Source organism: Danio aesculapii, chromosome 11, assembly GCF_903798145.1.
Source record: "Danio aesculapii chromosome 11, fDanAes4.1, whole genome shotgun sequence".
Taxonomy (NCBI): domain Eukaryota; kingdom Metazoa; phylum Chordata; class Actinopteri; order Cypriniformes; family Danionidae; genus Danio; species Danio aesculapii.
The window spans coordinates 20,486,209-20,505,056 of NC_079445.1; the positions used below are offsets into that span (position 1 = coordinate 20,486,209).

The 18,848-nt window shown below is 34.8% G+C and overlaps 2 protein-coding genes across 2 annotated transcripts; one reads left to right on the forward strand and one right to left on the reverse strand.

The window, feature by feature from the left end:
- The first annotated feature begins 1,245 nt into the window (after positions 1 to 1,245).
- On the forward strand, positions 1,246 to 3,193 carry fezf2 (FEZ family zinc finger 2). Its single transcript, XM_056468664.1, has 4 exons — positions 1,246 to 2,040; positions 2,143 to 2,277; positions 2,423 to 2,555; positions 2,937 to 3,193. The coding sequence occupies exons 1-4, from the start codon at positions 1,246 to 1,248 to the stop codon at positions 3,191 to 3,193; spliced, it is 1,320 nt and encodes a 439-aa protein (XP_056324639.1).
- An 8,890-nt stretch (positions 3,194 to 12,083) lies between these two features.
- cep15 (centrosomal protein 15) lies at positions 12,084 to 16,940 on the reverse strand. Its single transcript, XM_056468411.1, has 4 exons — positions 16,690 to 16,940; positions 16,306 to 16,429; positions 13,536 to 13,604; positions 12,084 to 13,275 (listed from the first exon to the last, which is right to left on the reverse strand). Exons 1-4 carry the CDS (start codon positions 16,740 to 16,742, stop codon positions 13,093 to 13,095), a joined length of 429 nt encoding a protein of 142 aa, XP_056324386.1. The 5' UTR covers positions 16,743 to 16,940; the 3' UTR covers positions 12,084 to 13,092.
- Positions 16,941 to 18,848: the final 1,908 nt, after the last annotated feature.

Sequence of the window (18,848 nt, forward strand, 5' to 3'; positions counted from 1 at the left end):
TTAAAAGGGTCTCTCTTTTTTTCATTTCGTGCTATACCTCTGGCCAGGCTAAGTCTTTTCTTCCCCGCTTTAATCCTTTCCTTTATTTCAGAAAAACACAAAACCAGGTTCCACGCAGTGCTTTAGTGGCTAAAAGTGAAAGAGCTGCTTCTTTCGGGGCTGAACTCTGAATCGCGCTGGAAAATTGGTTCCTCTGAATAGGTGAAGGAGGAAAAACGTTTAATAGGATCCGAGGGAGGTTCTGCTCTCGCAATCTGCTCTCTAAACAGGTGGAAATGGGACCTTCTCCATTGAACAAATAGTAAGTATAAACCAGCATGGAAAAGCAATTTTCAGTGACAAGGATTAGCAACTTGCAATGAAAATTGAAACTGGTCAGAGAGTCCTTCTTATAAAACCGAACATTTCCTGTGAAATGATCACTGTAAAAAAACAAAACAAAATAAAAAACAACAAAAAAATAAAAAAATAAAATAAAATCAATTAATAAATAAGTGACGTATAAAATGTCACCATAAAATATAAACTGTTTGTCAAACTACTCAGTTAAAAAACATTCTTTTTATTAATAAAATAAACTTTAAAAAGTCACTAGAATACTATGTATTACTGATGTTTCATTTATTTGACTGCCCCCCACCTGCACCTCGCAGTTCATAAATGTGAACTGTGCTGCGGATGCGCGACGTGACGATTTGGGGCAAGAAACTTAAATAATAATCTGTAGTATCTGTCATGCATACCACCCCCGTGGCCGTGTATAAATGAGCGGTAAGAGAGGGGACAGTTCTGGTGATGGCGTTTACTTGTCACCCTGATAAGAGCAAGAGCAAGTGATGTCAGCTAAGTGCTCCAGACAGTGATCTCGCGCTGATGAGGACGTCTGCGAGTAAAATGTGACAGTGCAGTCACGCCGCTATCGTTGAATACATCTGCTGTGCGCTTTGAAGGAAAAAGGTAAACTACAACATCGACTCTCTGGCGTAAGTTTGCTGTAAGATTGCTGAATAGGAATCGACTCTGGGAGGGGTTTTGTCTTATTCTCTGCTTAACGAGCTCTGTAATGTCCTGTTAATTTTGTGTGTACTAGTTAATGAGCATTAATCGGGTACCCCTGGATGCTATTGTTCTGGGGATGGCCATTTGAATGCAAATGGGTGACATTGTAAAAGCAAGGTGCTTATTAAACTGGTGCGTGTCCTGGCTTCTCTGGAATTCAGCAGGAGAGGACGGGGCGGCTGGTCGATGCTCACACCAAGTTGGGTAGAAATGGCGAGCTCTCTTCCTCTGGAAACAGCGATGTCCTGCCCGAGACTAGACGACAGGAGCGGGGCCACGGCTGCACCCAAGTCCCTGGCCTTTTCTATCGACAGAATCATGTCCAAGACGTCGGAACCGAAAGCCGCAGCTGCGGAGGAGCGATCCGAAGGGAAGAAGACGGTCGGCTTGTGTACACCAATTCCCTGCATGATCCCGATCCAACCGTTCAGCTACGACTTGCAGGCCAAGGCTTTAATGAACTATTCAGAGTTCTGGAAAGTTAATTTCAGGGGAGCACTATGCACTTCAGCGGCCATGTGTAAAGCCAACTGCGGCGTTTGCAGCAAAGCGGACGCGGGGATCAAGCACTCGGTGCTGCCGGGGAGCAGGGTCATAAAACCGCAGGTGATACACCAGGCGCTGGCTATGCCCGCCAACGGATCCTTGTGTTATTTCAATTACCTGGACTCTGCTTATCATCAGTCCGAGCTGCTGAGTGGACATTTATTTTCTTCGGCAATCGCGAACTCTCAAGCACAAGCCATAAGCGCGCATCAGAAGCTCCTCTTGTTGGAGAACGCCAAACTTGCTTGCGTTTCTCCCGAGAAATTCCCCACACCTCAGTACCCACATAAAGAGCATCTGCCCGGGCAACTGGACCAAATCGTGCGGGAAAACCACAATCTGACGGAGAAGAATGGAGTGAAAGCGCACAGCAAATCGAATAACTGCTCTGCTGACGGGAAACCCAAGAACTTTACGTGTGAAGTTTGTGGAAAGGTAAATTGTGAATATTTTAAATTGTTTTGACGGGATGAGGTAAAGTAAAATAGTACATGAATTGCTGATGGTTTATTGAGTAGTTTTTATTCTCTATTAAAGGTCTTCAACGCGCACTATAACCTCACTCGCCACATGCCGGTACACACAGGCGCGCGGCCGTTCGTGTGTAAAGTATGCGGGAAAGGTTTCCGACAAGCCAGCACGTTGTGTAGACATAAAATTATTCACACACAGGTAAGTAAAAAAAAAAAAAAAACATATATATATATATATATATATATATATATATATATATATATATATATATATATATATATATATATATATATATAATTTTAATAAAATGCACTCAAGTGATTAACTCTGGTTTTATTTACAGGAGAAACCTCACAAGTGTAACCAGTGTGGAAAAGCTTTCAACAGAAGCTCTACGTTGAACACACACATTCGAATTCATGCGGGATACAAACCATTCGTCTGCGAATTTTGTGGAAAGGGTTTTCATCAAAAAGGTACAAGTTTTTAAATAAATTTTTAAATATGTAAAATATTTGTTGTGTATAGGCCTGTAGATAAAATAAAATGTTAAATTTGCATCATTGTTAGTTGCTGAAGCAAGGTAACCAATTTTAAACAATAAATTTGTTTCTCTACTGACTACTTACCATTATATTTTACATTTTATACGGGTCAAAACACAGACCTTTAACTCCTTTGTACGTCGACAGTTCTCGGCGTGATATTAACTAAGTTTGACAACTTCTTGACTTCAACGTGAAAAGTGCTGATTAGGGAAGGCTTGGAAGTGAAACTCTTCTGTTAAATATAAGTTAATTGTGAACTGTTGACCTGTTTAGGGAAACACTTACATGGTTGTTTTGTTCTTTTTTCAGGGAATTACAAGAACCACAAACTAACCCACAGCGGCGAGAAACAGTACAAGTGTTCAATCTGTAGCAAAGCCTTCCATCAGATCTATAACCTCACGTTTCACATGCATACGCACAACGACAAGAAGCCCTTTACCTGTGGGACCTGCGGGAAAGGCTTCTGCAGGAACTTTGACTTGAAAAAGCACATACGGAAATTGCACGATAACGCTAATTGTTTATCCGGCGGAAACGATTCTTCCAGAGGACACCAAAACTGAGACGCGACCAGTTTTGACTGAAACTGATGAACCGTACAATTTTTTTGTGGTGCTTTGACATCTTCCACCGACACGAACGAAGATGAACTGGACTGGGGAATCATAACATCATCAAGGAATTGTACATAAAATAGAATAAAATATTATTTAATGAAACCACTGCCATACGGGGCTATGAAGCAATTATTTGTAGACTAGAGGGAAAAGCGTTTTATAAATAAATGCAACCTATGTGTAAAAAAGAAATGTTTGATAAATTTGTAAATTTGTTGACGCAGTAAAGCAAATATGCTAAAATAAAATCAGAAACACAATAATGTCGGATTGATGTTGTTTTCTACTGGTAGAATTGACAATTCACATTTGTTTGTCTCACCTTATTAATTTAATTCAGGTTTTTATTTTAGAAGGATTTTTCATATTTGTGAAACTGCAGATTTTAACGATTTGTAAATTTGCGAAATTTGTCATTTTAAATATTAAAATACGAAAATGGTGACTAAAAACATTCAATCGGAAAAACAATTTTTAAAGTGAAGAAAATGTTTGAGGAAAAATACCTGCGCCTTTTTTTTAGAAACAGGCTGTAATTGGCCAATTTACAGTAAATTGGATGCATAAACTTCACGCTGTACCAATTTTATGGTTTAATAAAATCAAAGCACGATGACTCGCTCATCTATCAAATATAATAAATATCTACCGATCTATTGCCTGCAGCCATTCAGTGAGTAGCCAGTTTAATTTAAAACTCATAATGACATGTCTGGTGGAGTTCAAGCCTGTGCTTTCACTCAGACATTTGATACACGACTCTGCCTCTGTGACCGTACACTTGACTTCGGTTTAATGGCTCAAATTATCAGATAAAACATGGACTCTTGAAAACCTATTACGTTAATCAACTAAAGAGCCTCAGGGGAAGCTCCAGCGCATCAAGTCGTGTTCATCAGAAGGTGGAAAATGGACTACACTTCTCCCACTTCTTCTCATCACCGCAGCATTAATAAACAATAATGTATTCCGCGCACGGATCCTGGAACAATATTATCCTTACACGCTAACAGAAATTCTGATGAGAGACGAGCGCGTGATCCTAAATCTCGCTCTCCCAATTACAGCCCAATTAGCAATTATGCCCACGTCTTGGGACCACGAGGAAGACTAATATTACAAGTTGAATGGCCTATTCACCTCCTCTGAGGCACGGTTCTAAAACGTGTTTGAACAGAAGTGTCTTTATTTCATTCTGCAGCGTTCGAATGTCATCCCGTGTGGAATATAGGGTGTGAATTTTTTTAAATCATAAATCAGGACGCTTCAAGAGGGATAAGCGGGATTCGAGATGTTCAACCTGTACTGTCCAAAACAAAAATTATAACCTGAAATAAAAGCTGATACAAACTGATTTGGTTGATATAGATTGCTGGTTGATGTATTATAATAGTTTTGTTGTTTTGGATGTTTTCAGTTTAAGGTTATAAAACTATAAAGAAATTAAAACCTACATATAAAAACGACTAGTAAAATAATATACATATATCATTTCTAAACACATTTTAATATCCAATGTTCTACAATATTAAAATGCATTATATTAAAATAATAGAAGATCCACTTTTGATATATACAGAACCAGTAAGTGAACAATTCCCTAAAGAGCTTTTTTACATGGGTGCGTTTTAAAATAATATATTAAAACAATATTTTTAAGAACAACATGTGCCAATTAAAACGTTTGAAAGGTGTTAAAGGTATAGTTCACCCAAAAAAAGGAAATTCCCTGCACATTTATTTGATCTCAAGTGGTTCTAAACTTTTATGAATTTCCATCTTCGGCTGAACACAAAACAAAATATTCTGAAGAATGTTGGGGGAAAAATTGGCATCCATAGTAGTCACAAAAAGTTTTTGTGTTCCCCCCGACATTCTTCTGTATGTCTTTGTATTCAACAGAAGAAAGAAACTGAAACAGGTTTGAAACAAGTGGTGGATGAGTAAACAATGACAGAATGTTTTTATTTTTATTTTTGATTGAACTATTACTTTAAATCGTCTTTATAAAATTCTATATTTATTTTAATGTATTTTGCATAAATGCAAGGAACTGGAGTCTCGTAATTTAATAAACGAAAAAGGCATTGTCAAAGCATTAAAAAATGAGCCATAGCGAATTTCTACTGTTCTTAAATATTATCGATTTCTTTCAAATATTTTATCCGACAAAGGAAAAAACATAAAAAAATGTTAAAAAAGTAACACGTGTTTCCAATTTTAATTAAAGTGGTCTAAAAGTGAAATAAACTTGGTTGTAACTCTAATATTATATTTAAAAAAACTAACAAAAAACTTCAAAGCAGCAATTAAAAGTGCTTTTGGTTTTGTTTTTGTGCTGACGATGGGTTATTAAACTACAAAACGCCATCCGTAAAATGATGAACCGAAAACAGAGCATTTCTGGTGGCGAAGGGGTCTGGGAAAATAGCAGTGGAGGCGGGTCTCACCAAAAGACATGTTTGTGTGTGTATAAAAAAATCCCTTTTGTAGGAAGCTGCCTATCTTGCCTAGCGCCTAAAAAAGATTGCGGTGAAGAAAACAACCTAAAGGCAGTCTAGTTGGCCTTTTTCTGCACTTACCTTTCAAACATCTGAGCAACCGGTTTTGCTTCTAGAAACATGTTAATTGACAACGGAGCTCATTATTGCATGCACATGTAACGCGGCGAGAGGGATTATAGGGACAAGAGCGCATTAATGAACTGTCAACAGCGGAGAGCATGTACACGACAGAGATCAGCCGAAATTGAGGCATTTACAAGCGACAAAAGCCCCGGCTGAGACAGGAAGAAAAAAAGAGCTAGACTTTTGTTTGGTCAACTCAATTGATTGTAAATGGAAGATTAACGGGGGTAGCGTCAGCATTTTTAAGGGGGCGAGGAAGAAAAGGCCCCAATTAAGTCCACCAAATGTTAACTACATCGTTTCTCTCAGTTTAGCCCAAATGAAATTCTAATTAAACCTTCCTCCTTCCATCGTTTTGGAAAGCAATTTCTCTCCCAGTTGGAGAAGAGCGGGCTAGTTGTAGTTGTTGTTAAGAGGAGCATTGCTTCTTGGCACAAAGCGCTCGCGAGGCGCATTGAGGCGCGCCAAGGGGAAAGTTAATGAGCGTCAGGCGCGCGCTCTTTGGATCCGTTCCCGCAGGACGGTGTTGAAAAGACGGACTCAGCCAAGCGACCGCATGGTGTTCTGTACACGTATTTATGTCCAAGACGATGATGATAAAGGAGGTCAACCTGACAATATGTTGTTTAATCCAGTTTCACGGGCTGCGAACGAATAACTGAGACTTCATGTAAAAAAATCGAAGAAAATGTGCCTGCCACCTCCATTATGCAAAAAAAAAAAAAAAATGCTTTTTAACAAAATTACTTCCTTTTGTAAAACGTATAAGCAGTTTTTTTTTCTAAAATATAGTTTATCTGAACATATCTTATCCGCCAAAACATAGGGTTCATCAATAAAAAGATATTTATAAAAGTGTTTGCTTCACAGTTGTGCAGAATATTTTTAAAAAATTCAATTTTTGTTGTTTCGGAAAAAAAAACACCTATAATTTAGAGTGTCTTAAAGTAAAAAGAAATGTCATGGTGCAAATTTGTTAAATAAAAAAGACATTTAATGTTTTAAAGTGTGCATGAAAAGCTAAAAATATAATATCAGCAGTATATAAAACATAAACAGCATAAACCTGTTTTGTTCTAAAATTTTCTTGAAAATTGTTATTTATTTCTGCCAAAGAAAGTGAAAGAAATTATACAATTTAACTTTTATTTTAGTTAAGTTAGACTTAAATTATACAATTTAAGTCTTTTTAAATGTTCCAAAAAACGAAACAAAACAAAACAAAAATACGATAACATCATTTTTACCACAAAATGTTTCAGTTTTGTTCTAAAATTTGGATTTAATCCATCAAATAGGTGTAATCAACTTAAAGACTTTTTTTGTGATGTTAAAAGAAACTATAAATAAAAATAAAATAAATAAAATATAACGAGTAGACACAAAGGTTTTAGAAAAATCCTCACAAATCTTGACCTTCATATGACCACACACGGATCTTTCAGATCAAATGTAATATGACATCACATTATTCATAACCTTTTTTTATGGTTAAAAAACTTTAAAGTTACTTTTTAACTCATGCGACTGCACTTTTCAATAATATGAATATAAAGACAATCAAACTTATATGAATTAATAATTTTAGACACCCTTGTTTACAAAGTACAAAATATTATCATGCAAAAAATGCTTTCTGTGTTTACACTGGCATTCCTAAACGAGCAGAATAAAGCATTCCCCATCATGCAGGGCACTGAGTGGCAGGCAGCGGTACGTCGGGCCTGTACGTCAAGGGCATGCTCACAGAAGGAGCTTTATTGCTTTAAGGTGTCGAGGCAGTGCCGGGACTCACATCAATGTCAGTCTCGGGTATGACCTCCATTCACAAGCAGTCTTGAGAGCTTCAGGCCACGCAGCTGAAGGGGACCTTCTGTCCCTTCGTCCAACTCTTTACCCACAGTGTCTTAAAAGAGACGAAGGTCTGACCTCGAAACATACCGTTCCACATTTACCAATCTCATCCCCCCCGCTTTTCATAGAAATATAAACGCACAGTGTTAGGAACTAAGGTGCTGATGATTAGTAGATAGTTTAGATTGCTGTTTTACATAGACAAGTGACCTGAAACCAGTCTCATTGTTTGGCAGGATCAGTAAATCTGGGATGTCCGGTGCTAATCTTTTGACCCAGGATGCCCTTTCAGGACAATCTCCACTGCCTGTTTCCCAATGGATGGGTCTTAATTAACTCAGACCAAAAACCCCGCTGTTAAGCTGGTACTCTCTTCAATACACCAAGTTAGAAAGCAGGGGATTTGATATAAGGCGATGTGTCACCGGCTGATCCCTTAGGCTGTGATTTTATGCCCGGCCCGTGGTGGAATTCTGATCAAAATACAGTCTACTGAATATATTTGGCATGAAATACTGAGACTGAGTGGATGCTTTGATTATTTTGGGTAAAGGGTTCCAGTGAGGTAAGAGGGAAAATAACAACATCCAAACCCCAAATCAATACAAAACAGAATGACGTATAAGTTAGCCAGAACAAAAACCCAACAGGAGTCCCCTTATGACCAGCACTAGTGGTGGAATAATAGTTTCAAGAATGGAGAGAATTCCCCAACAGGCTCCTGAGCAAAAGCTATTCGTGTTTAAGTGCACTACATTGACAAAGATCTTTAGCAGTGAAAAGCTCCTTTGGGAGCAATGGGTGGTATGTTTCTGATGGAAGACGAATGTGTTTAGCTAAGGAGACATTATAATATTTATACTGCTTTTGAGTTCTGATGATTGATGCTGAAAAGAAATGCTTGGATGTTTCATTATATTCCTTTTTGTTGGTTATTTTCAAGTTATTTAAACAGAACAATGTGGCATAATCACTAGTATTAATTATGCTTTTTTTTTTTGCTTAATTCAATGAATTTTTCTTAACTAGATGAATGAGAATACAAAAAAACTGCAAGTGTAACATTTTTTTAGGTGTTTCATTAGCAACAACTAATACACATACCCTAAAATGTAATTATATATTTTTTGTCACCTATTTTTAAAATGTGCTAAATCTAGAATTGTAACATATTTGTTTCAGAGATGTAATTATTGAATATTAATTGATCCTAAAATATCTTTAGAGATCTTTAAAAATATTATCACATAATTGTATCAGCAATTCAAATAATAACAATGCACGCAATCTGCAATTATGACATTTTTTATTTGAGACATCTAATACAGTTGAAGTCAGAATTATTATCCCCCCCCCCCCCCCCCCCCCCCCCCCCCCCCCCCCCCCCCCCCCCCGAATTATTAGCCTCATGTTTATTTTCTTCCCCAATTTCTGTTTAACGGAGAGATTTTTTCAACGCAATTCTAGTTTTAACTCATTTCTAATAACTTATTTATTTTATCTTTGCCATGATGACAGTAAATATTTGACTAGATATTTTTTAAGACACTTCTATACAGCTTAAAGTGAAATTTAGAGACTTAACTAGGTTAATTAGGTTAACTAGGCAGGTTAGGGTATTAGGCAAGTTATTGTAAAGTTATTGTAAATATTATAATATTGACCTTAAATGGTTTTTAAAAAAAACAAAAACGGCTTTTATTCTAGCCAAAATAAAACAAATAGAAAAAAGACTTTTCCAGAAGAAAAAATATTAGATATACTGTGAAAATTTCCTTGCTCTGTTATAACATAATTTGGGAAATATATTTAAAAAAAATTCAAAGGAGGTTTAATAATTCTGATTTTAACTGTATATAATTAATTATTGTTAACATATTATAAATGGTAAAACGATTGTATTATTCATTGATTTTTTTAATTGATTCCAATAGAAAAATACATGCAGTCTATAGATTTATCTTTTCAAAAAAAAAAAGAATTACAAAAGATTAATAGAAATACTCCAACATTTTTTTAACAGAAAAATGTACACAATATGTCATACTGGCCAACATAATCAAAATTTCTTATTTCAAACGGCATGATCACAACTCCACAATTAACATTTCTACAGACACACAATGTTTAATAAGAACCAGCTTTGCTCTATCATCTCTCTATAACACTCCTCAAGCTCTGGCAGACATCCAGGTGTCTGAGACCCGGATCTGATCTCCAACATTTGGTCTTGGCCTGTGCCTGGGCTCTGACAGCCTCAGTTGGCAGTGGTATCTGTAGCCAAATCACCTCAGGCCTTTCCCCATTAGAATATATAATGCAGAACTAGTCATTTGGAAGGGCTCCAGATCGTGCTCTTCAAAACCCTTTTAGATAATTTGCCGTCTTGCCGTTCACCCACACCCACAATTCTCCACCCCTCCACGGCCAACTGACCCCCACCAACGGACCCCGCCAATCTGGTGGCCTCGACTGGTGCCCTGACCTCAGGGGCAAGAGTCCCAGCTGAGGAGGAAGGGCAGCTGCCAACCAGCACCACTTCAACATTGACCATCCAGATGATCGCGTTTGTCAAGCCGCCACTCCGTGTCACCCACAACCAGTTTGATCATCCAATTAGGCTAGGTCACGGGCTGTAGTCTCTCCCGGTACACAAAACGTTAAAAGATTATGAGGTAAAGAACAAGAGGCTGAAAGTATATGTCAGTGTACAATATATACATTTGTTTATATATTGGAAGTTTGGGGAAATTCCATTGAAAAGAACTGAAACAAATTCATTTGAATAAGGTTGTACTACAAATAATCCATATTCTTCGAGAAAATTGAGTAAGAGGTAATTTTGAATTCATTCTTTGTTTTCATTTGCCACTAATATCATGTTAAGCGTTGTATTCTAACAGTATTTAGATATTAGATATTTGGAAGCATATCTGTTCACGGTTTTATTCCTCAAAATTTTTTTCTATTTTTATTCTCTACAGTACATTATATAATAGTTAAAAATTTGATAACCATTAACTTACATTCATGTGGTTGTAAATGTTTATGAATTTGTTTCTTCTGTTCATCACAAAACAAGATATTGTAAAGAATGTTGGAAACCAACAGCCATTCAAATCCATAGTAGAAGCGAAAAAATACTATGGAAGTCAATGGCCGCTGCTTTCCAACATTCTTCAAAATATCTTCTTTAGTGTCAACAAAAGAAAGAAATTCAAAACAGATTTAGAACTAATGGAGAATGGGCAAATGTTTTCAGAGATTTCATCTTTGGGTGAACTTTCCCTTTAATATTTTATTTAATACTGTATGTTTATAATATTGCTGTGCAGGGAGTTTATCTTCAAGTCTTTGCTGTTATTTGTGGTCTAATGAGAGTCTTTCGTTTATTCTAATAAGTTGCCTTTTATTATTCAATGGACGAACTTTTCAACTCCTCAAAATATCTTCTTTTGTGTCAAAAAAGAAAGAATGAGCAAACAATTACAGAGATTTCAATTTTAGGTGAACCATCACTTTAATTTTCTTATTTAATACTGTATGTTCATAATATTGCTATGGAAAGATTTATTATCAAGATTTTGTGGTTAATTATGGTCTAATGAGAATCTTTAGATTATTTTAATAAGCTGTTTTTTAATATTCGCTAGATGAACTGTGAGGAGATAATGACACATCATTGTATCCAGTTTTAGAAAACTTCACTGAGTGTTTATAATTGAACAGATATTAATCCCAGGATTCATGCAAAACATCAAGGGTTGTATGAAAATTCCTCAAATTTGGAAAAGAAACTAAACAACATTTATATAAAGTTGAATCTGGTTTTAAGTCTGGATTCACAAAACCCCAGTGGTTTTCAAATGACCAATTGTGCCCTTTTTTAAGTTTTAGTCAACTTAACACTCAACTTTAAGTGGCTGACCTTTCAACAGGCGGATAATACAATAGCAATTATGATGTGGGCAGCTGAAGTGCTCAGAGAGGCTTTGTGTAATGGCAGCCATGACCTCACCGTTGTTGAGGGTTCAGGTAAGAGGTTGTGGGGTTTAGAGCAACATACAAAAACGCCCAAGATGAACTTGCAGATGTGTATCTAGAGACTAGTGACTTAAGCTGAATAAAAAAGAGCCTAACTTAATTGTTTGACAATTTGTTTACAATAACTTTACTGTTTAAATTCTCTTCTGTAAACAAACACCAACGATATTGTGTAATTTACTACCTAAAGGTATTTTTTAAATAGTAATAGCAAACTATGTGGCACAAAATCCATAAAAAGTATAAAAAATTAAATGTTTAAGTAAAAGATGCATCGTTTTAATAATTTATTTATTATTTTCCATTATACAGAAGAAAGGATGTTGTGTGTTTGGCCCAGAAATTGTAGTCAGTATCGCCCCCATGTGGATTAAAAAATGCCCCCTCATACCCCCCCAATACCCCGCAAGACACACACATACACATTATGATGGTAACACTTTGCCATATGCATTACATTGCATACACATTGCACAGTTAATAAGACCCAACAATAACGAAAGTAATAAGTTCCTTTAAATTTCAACAATTGAAATGAAACACTGAATCATTTGTAAATGCTGCTTCAGTTAATGGTGGTGGTTTCAACTTTTTACATGCTGTGGACCCTTAAATGAGATCAACCATGCCTAATATAATATATATATATATATTATCACAATTTATTATGAATTATTTAATTTTATATATTATACAATATATTATCAATTATAATCTGGAAAATAATTATTTACTATTAAGTTACTGCATTTAACTACAAATTTTTCTGCTCATTATCATTTTTATACATAATATTAATATTTATATTTTTCTATACAAATATTTTAACTTATTTTTTATTATTTGTTTTAATATAATTAGTATTTTAACTATTGTTGCTAATCTGACTAATAAGTGTTCGCCTTTTTTTCAATTAAAGTTTGTATAATTTATTTGAATAATGTTTAATCACATTTATGTGCTATTAATTTTATATTACAGCAAGCTATTTGAATCCAATTTCTATTTTATATTAATGTGTTTAACTTATTTTAAATAATTGGAAAATGATATTGTTTATATTAATAATTACAGAATTTGTTTTCAAACAATTCCAGACACCCTAGCACTTTCCCACTAGTATAAAAACCTGATTTGATGTCCCTCAGCTAAAATACACAAAAAACTTGAGATTTAATCAAATGTATTGCTCATTTTACTCCTACTTTAATCATAATGCATTAATATTACCTCATTGTAACCATTGTAAGGTGCTACAGTGATGATCTTAACATATCATCATAACACACACAAATCGGCTACACACCTCATAGAGTTATGTCATCGAGGTTTGGGTCGAGGGGGTTTACCCCTGCACTGCGTAGGTGCGAGATCTTGTGGTGTCGTTTTCTGTCTCTGTTGCTTTAACTTTCTCTCAGATTCGCTTAAAGGTGGTTGTCCTTTCCCAAGCAAATACTGCTCCCATTCTGGCAGATTTCTTTCAACTGAGGCCCAATACCGAGTCTATGACAAGACAACAAAAAATTAAGAGCAGTTCATTTGTCAATTTCCACTTTTGTATTAAATTCTTACATCTTTAGTAAGAGTAACATTTCATTCTGTCATCTGTTGCATAAAAAAATCATATCACATCAAAATATTAAAATGCATTTTAGTTCACCATAACAGCCGCATCTCTACAACAGTTTTATTTTACAAGACTTTATACTATTTTATTTTATATTATTTTTAAATAAAGGAGGTAAGCTAGCCCAATACTTTACCTCAAGGCTAATAATATTTGGATGAAGGAGCTGTCTGGTTTGAAGATTTTTTTCAGCATTTTCTAAATCCTGCAAATGAAATATACATAAACACACATGTAAGAAATAAACACAAAATGCTTTTTAAACATACAGAAATCATTTTTGAGTTTGGCTCAGAAGCATGAAGGATAATTCAGTTATATAACAAATGCCCTGCAATTTAAGAAAGTGTTTCTAAAATAAGTTTATCAAACTGAAAAATAACAAATGTGAAAATGACATTTTTTATTCTACAAATACAGTTAATTGTAAAAAAAAAAAAACAACAACAACAAATCAACATTGCCTCTTTGGTGATGAGACGATAGCTGTTTTCAAGGTATACCACGGTTTGCAAAAGTCAAGGTTTTAAAACTGCCAAAATTTTCTGCTATACCGTTCTTACAGTATATGTATGATTTTTTTTGGTTTGTTTGTTAGTTTTTAGGACAACATCTCTAGCAGAAAAGATCTATTTGTTTTCTTTTAAATTGAATTTGTGTTTTTGAAACTAATGAAAAAGTCAGTGATTAAGTTTACAGTATTTATTTAACCTGACCTGTTCCAAAATATTGAAAATGTTTTTCAAAATAAAATAAATTGAGTTCAAAGGGGGAAAAGTTTTAGTTTTTAACCCAGACATTTAAAAAGAATATATTTTACAGCAGTAACCACAACACCATGAAACCAGGATATTTTTAACCAAGGTTATCATACCGTCAGAATCTTATACTGGCCCATGCCTATTTGGTGATTGGTAATGGTGATTTTAGACTTCAGTGTGGGTTTCACTACAATGCTATTAGATGGCGACAAGAAACTGCCTTAAATCAGCAGCAAAGAAAGAATCGAGGTTGCAAATATGGAGGTTATTTTTATTATGATGTAACAAACACTTTGACTAGCGTTATCATGGGTAATCATCATAACATTAAAAGGATACTAAGACCTCACTTTCTTCAGCGGACATCTAAAGTAACACTATATTTTAAAGATGGTGAAGACCTGAAGAATGAAGTCTGATCAAGGTAACCACACTCTCTCAGTCCACCTGTCTCATAAAATTCTGTGAGTACATAATGTTTCAATCTGTTGTGGATGAAATTAGTTCCAGACAAAAAAAGATTTTAACACACTCAGCAGCGGTATCTTACTCGTTTACAATTTTGTGTGAATAAATTGTTTGTATAAACCAGACATGCCCAAAGTAGGGCCCGCAGGTCAAAGTTGGCTCGTTGTAACCTTTGATTTGGCCCACCATCCCATCTGAGAGGAGAGTAAGTATAATGGAGAGGGTTGGGGTAACCTTTTTTGTTTGTTTTATTGCTGAGCTACAAAAAAAGCAAATAGAAATTAAATGTTTCAATTAAAAGTTCTAAATGAATCAGATTTTTAAAAATCTAAATACTGTCACTCGACTGATAGAGGACTAGCAGAAGACATCGGCAAGAAAATCAAGGCAAAAACTATAATTTCGTTATAAATGAGATGTTTTGTTTTTACTGTAATAAGTTCATTATAAAATGTCAACAAAATACTGTATTAGTTAATATAAAGTAATGTTTTAAGTAATTTTAAAACATTATTAAATAAATAAATAAATAAATTAGCCATGGTAAATTACCCCACCAATATTTGCCTTCAGTCCACTAGCCTTAATCCAGTTTTGTTTTTGGCCCTTCATAAGAAAAAGTTTGGGCACCCCTGGTATAAGCCCAATAACAAACTTGCTTTTGTGTGAAGTGGCCATATACTCTAAATATAGATAAAAATGAACGAGATATTGCTCATATAGAGCAAGAAAAAACAACAAAACCTCTGAAAATTAATATTATACTTATTTTCTGTCTTAGACAAAAGTTGAGATGGAATCTGAACATGTGGACAAAGTAAGACATATAGTACAGTAAAAAACACACTAAATATACGTAGGTACTGATGTAGGTACTCCACACTTGAATCAAATTACAACACACAGTAAACTACTAGTTTTGTTGATTTTATATGAAATTATTACATGTATAAGGGAATTTAAAGTATATTTTAAGAGAAGTATATCATTATTTTTTATCCCAATTAAGTGAACATATGCACATTGTAACACACGCACACACAAAGATATTGTATAATATTTCTCAAACTGCCTGTCATATGCTCACTTAATTGTTCAGTCATTCATTCATTTTCTTTTCGGCTTAGTCCCTTTATTAACCAGGGTTCGCCACAGCGGAATGAACCGCCAACTTATCAAGCACATGTTTTACACAGCGGATGCCCTTCCAGCTGCAACCCAACACTGAGAAACACCCACACACTCTTTGCACACACTCACATGCACTACAGCCAATTTAGCTTATTCAATTTACCTGTACGGCATGTGTTTGGACTGTGGGGCAAACCGGAGCACACACACAACACAGGGAGAACATGCAAACTCCACACAGAAATGCCAACTGGCCCAGCCGGGGCTCGAACCAGCGACCTTGTTGCTGTGAGGCGACTGCGCCACCGGGCTGCCGTAGGTTTAAGTGGAATTTTATGCTATTAATCACACATGATGGAGTATGAAAATGAGTTGCTGTCATAACTACTGTACATTTTCTTACCTTAAATGAAAATACGAAGTCTGATTATTTATTATACAATTTTAAAGCTGTGATGCATCTTGCTTGGAATTCAACACAGTATAATCATATACAGACAGTTACAATGTATGTAGACTGTAATTCAGAATTACAGCTGCGGCAACCTTAAGAATCTGAGCATTCCTCTGCTTCGCTGCTTGAGACATCAGAAACTGCTGTTTTCTCTTAGCCTTCTGCTGTTCATAGTGCGCCTCCATCTGCTGCAGCAGTAATGCTCTTTTCCCCAGTCTACACCAGAAAAAAAAAAACATTAATTCAATAATTTTCCTTCAGCTTAGTGTCTATTTCAGAGGTCGCCACAGCGAAATGAACCACCAACTTCCAGCATTTGCTTTACGGAGTGGATACCCTTCCAGCCACAACACAGCACTAGGAAATAATTACGTTAATCTGTGAAGTTTTATAACCAGGAGTGAATTATGACAATTAGAACCGACAAACCAACAATTAACTTACAGCTCTATTGTCAAAGAAACAAACCGACTCACATATCCTCATGTTTCCGGCTGAGCTCAAACTCTTCGACTGTATAAGAAGCCATTTATTGTCGTTTCAGAGAGACGAAAATAAATAAAAATCAAACTCTGTCATGTGATTGTAGCTTTATGAAAGAAAATATCGCCACTACATACAACAGAAACCCTAACTTTGTCATTATAATAACCGCTAGTATTTTCCTGCGATCACACTCTCCGAAAGCAAAGCTGTCCGATGTGTACAGCCCATGGCGAAGCCTAGCGTTACCATGACTACCAACTAGTGTGCGGAAGTGAGTGCTCGAGAGGACAACATTAGGACAAGCGCTCCATCTAGAGTTGGGAAGAGTAAGTTGAGATTTATTTATAAATATTACTTACAGAGGTCTGCGTTCTTTTAAAAGTAAGTTATTAAGTAAAAATCTAGGTTAGCTTAATTGATCGTTTTAGTTCTTTAGTTGTTTTGCCTTGAATGCAAACGTTAAACGTCAAGTAATAGGCCGCAAAATGCGCCTTAAGAAAACAAACAAGGGTTTTACTCCAAGCTAAATTTGCGACTTTTAATATTGTTATTTTTATTGCTAGTTAAACCACGCTAAACTCAAATTTCCATATGAATTTTGTAGGCTACACTGTGACATTTGTAATAATACTGTGGTGTTCATAATGGCTACGGAAAGGCTAAAAAACTATCCACAGGTTCAGCTATAAGTTAATTATGTCTGTCTGTGTTACGCAAATACTCAAATAATAGTTCTTTCATTTGAAACGAAAATGAAATTGTAAAGAAATAACCTCACGTAAACTCATGGGTTGCCATGTCTAGCAATTATGTACATCCAGAACAAATTTGAATCTGAAGAGGAAACCAAACATGAAAGACAAATTCACACTTTGATAAATTACATGAATATATATATATATATATATATATATATATATATATATATATATATATATATATATATATATATATATATATATATATATATATGTTAGTTTGAATGTAGCCTATGTATGTTTGTATGTATGTATGTATGTATGCATACACGTAAATGTCGACAGTAGATTTCCCAGAAGCAAGTACCATTACAGGTAATGTCATAAACATTATTGTCCTGAAAGGCAATTACTTTATTGTCTAAAGGAAAAAAGTTAAAAGTTCATTTTAGCTCCATTACAGTCAAATAGAAATGCCAGGTAACTCCTGCTTGTACAATCCTGCACTGTACACTTTTGTCTTCATATTACTTAAAACACATCAAAGTCACAATACTTTTTCAATTTCAGTTTTGTGAAGTTCAGGTATATTTTACTTTATTCAGTAACAAAAACGTTAATTTTCATTACTTGTAACATAAATAGTACTTTAACATTTGTATAACTACAAACTTTTTTATTTTGTATACTGAAGCTACAGGTGAACTTGTACATCATTTGTACTGCAACAGATAAAACTATCTCTTAAGTGGACTTTATATAAATATTTGTATTTATTATTTTTTGACCTTTTTAAACTACTGTAATCCTATTTAAGTTGATTATAAGACAATACAATATATGTAAAACTATGTGAAAAAAAATTTGCACTTTCGATCAAAGTTAACAAATACTCGAGACAATGCTCAGTTGTTTCAACCAAAAGTTGAGTAAAATATAGACCTAACTTTTGAATTATTTTTGGATTACCAAAGATGGAAGTCAGTTATAAATACAATGCAATACTTGTAAATATTCAATCCAAACAAATCAAACTCAATCAAAACAATGAGTATAGGCCAAATATGTATATCTTAGTAAAGCCAACTGTAATTATGTGCAGTTGTAAGTATTTTTGTGAGAAATAAGCAGACTGAAACTATAATTAATTTTTAGTCTAACAGAGGCATACTAATAGCTCACTTGAATTCTGACTTGAAAAATTTAAGAAAACACAATATAATAATACTACTAATGATAATGATAATAATGTTATTCTTAACAAATCATAGATAACAACCTTACAGATACTTGAGCACAGATAAATTGAAGCCAAAGATCATCAAAAATCATCTAAAAATACAAGACGTACAACATTGAATTGCTTAATTTCCTTTTTTGAAATCAAAACTGAAATTCTAAAGAACTGTAAGAACTCAAGACCTTGAGTAATTTCTCACACCATATCTTTT

Excerpts from the sequence above, each read along its gene's own strand:
- fezf2 (XM_056468664.1), top strand. The coding sequence starts at position 1,246 with ATGCTCACACCAAGTTGGGTAGAAATGGCGAGCTCTCTTCCTCTGGAA. Across the intron at positions 2,041-2,142 it reads CGTGTGAAGTTTGTGGAAAG|GTCTTCAACGCGCACTATAA; the intron begins GTAAATTGTGAA and ends TCTCTATTAAAG. Across the intron at positions 2,556-2,936 it reads AAAGGGTTTTCATCAAAAAG|GGAATTACAAGAACCACAAA; the intron begins GTACAAGTTTTT and ends TTCTTTTTTCAG.
- cep15 (XM_056468411.1), bottom strand. The coding sequence starts at position 16,742 with ATGGCTTCTTATACAGTCGAAGAGTTTGAGCTCAGCCGGAAACATGAG. Across the intron at positions 16,430-16,689 it reads AGCCGGAAACATGAGGATAT|ACTGGGGAAAAGAGCATTAC; the intron begins GTGAGTCGGTTT and ends TTTCTGGTGTAG. Across the intron at positions 13,276-13,535 it reads CAAATATTATTAGCCTTGAG|ACTCGGTATTGGGCCTCAGT; the intron begins GTAAAGTATTGG and ends GTCTTGTCATAG.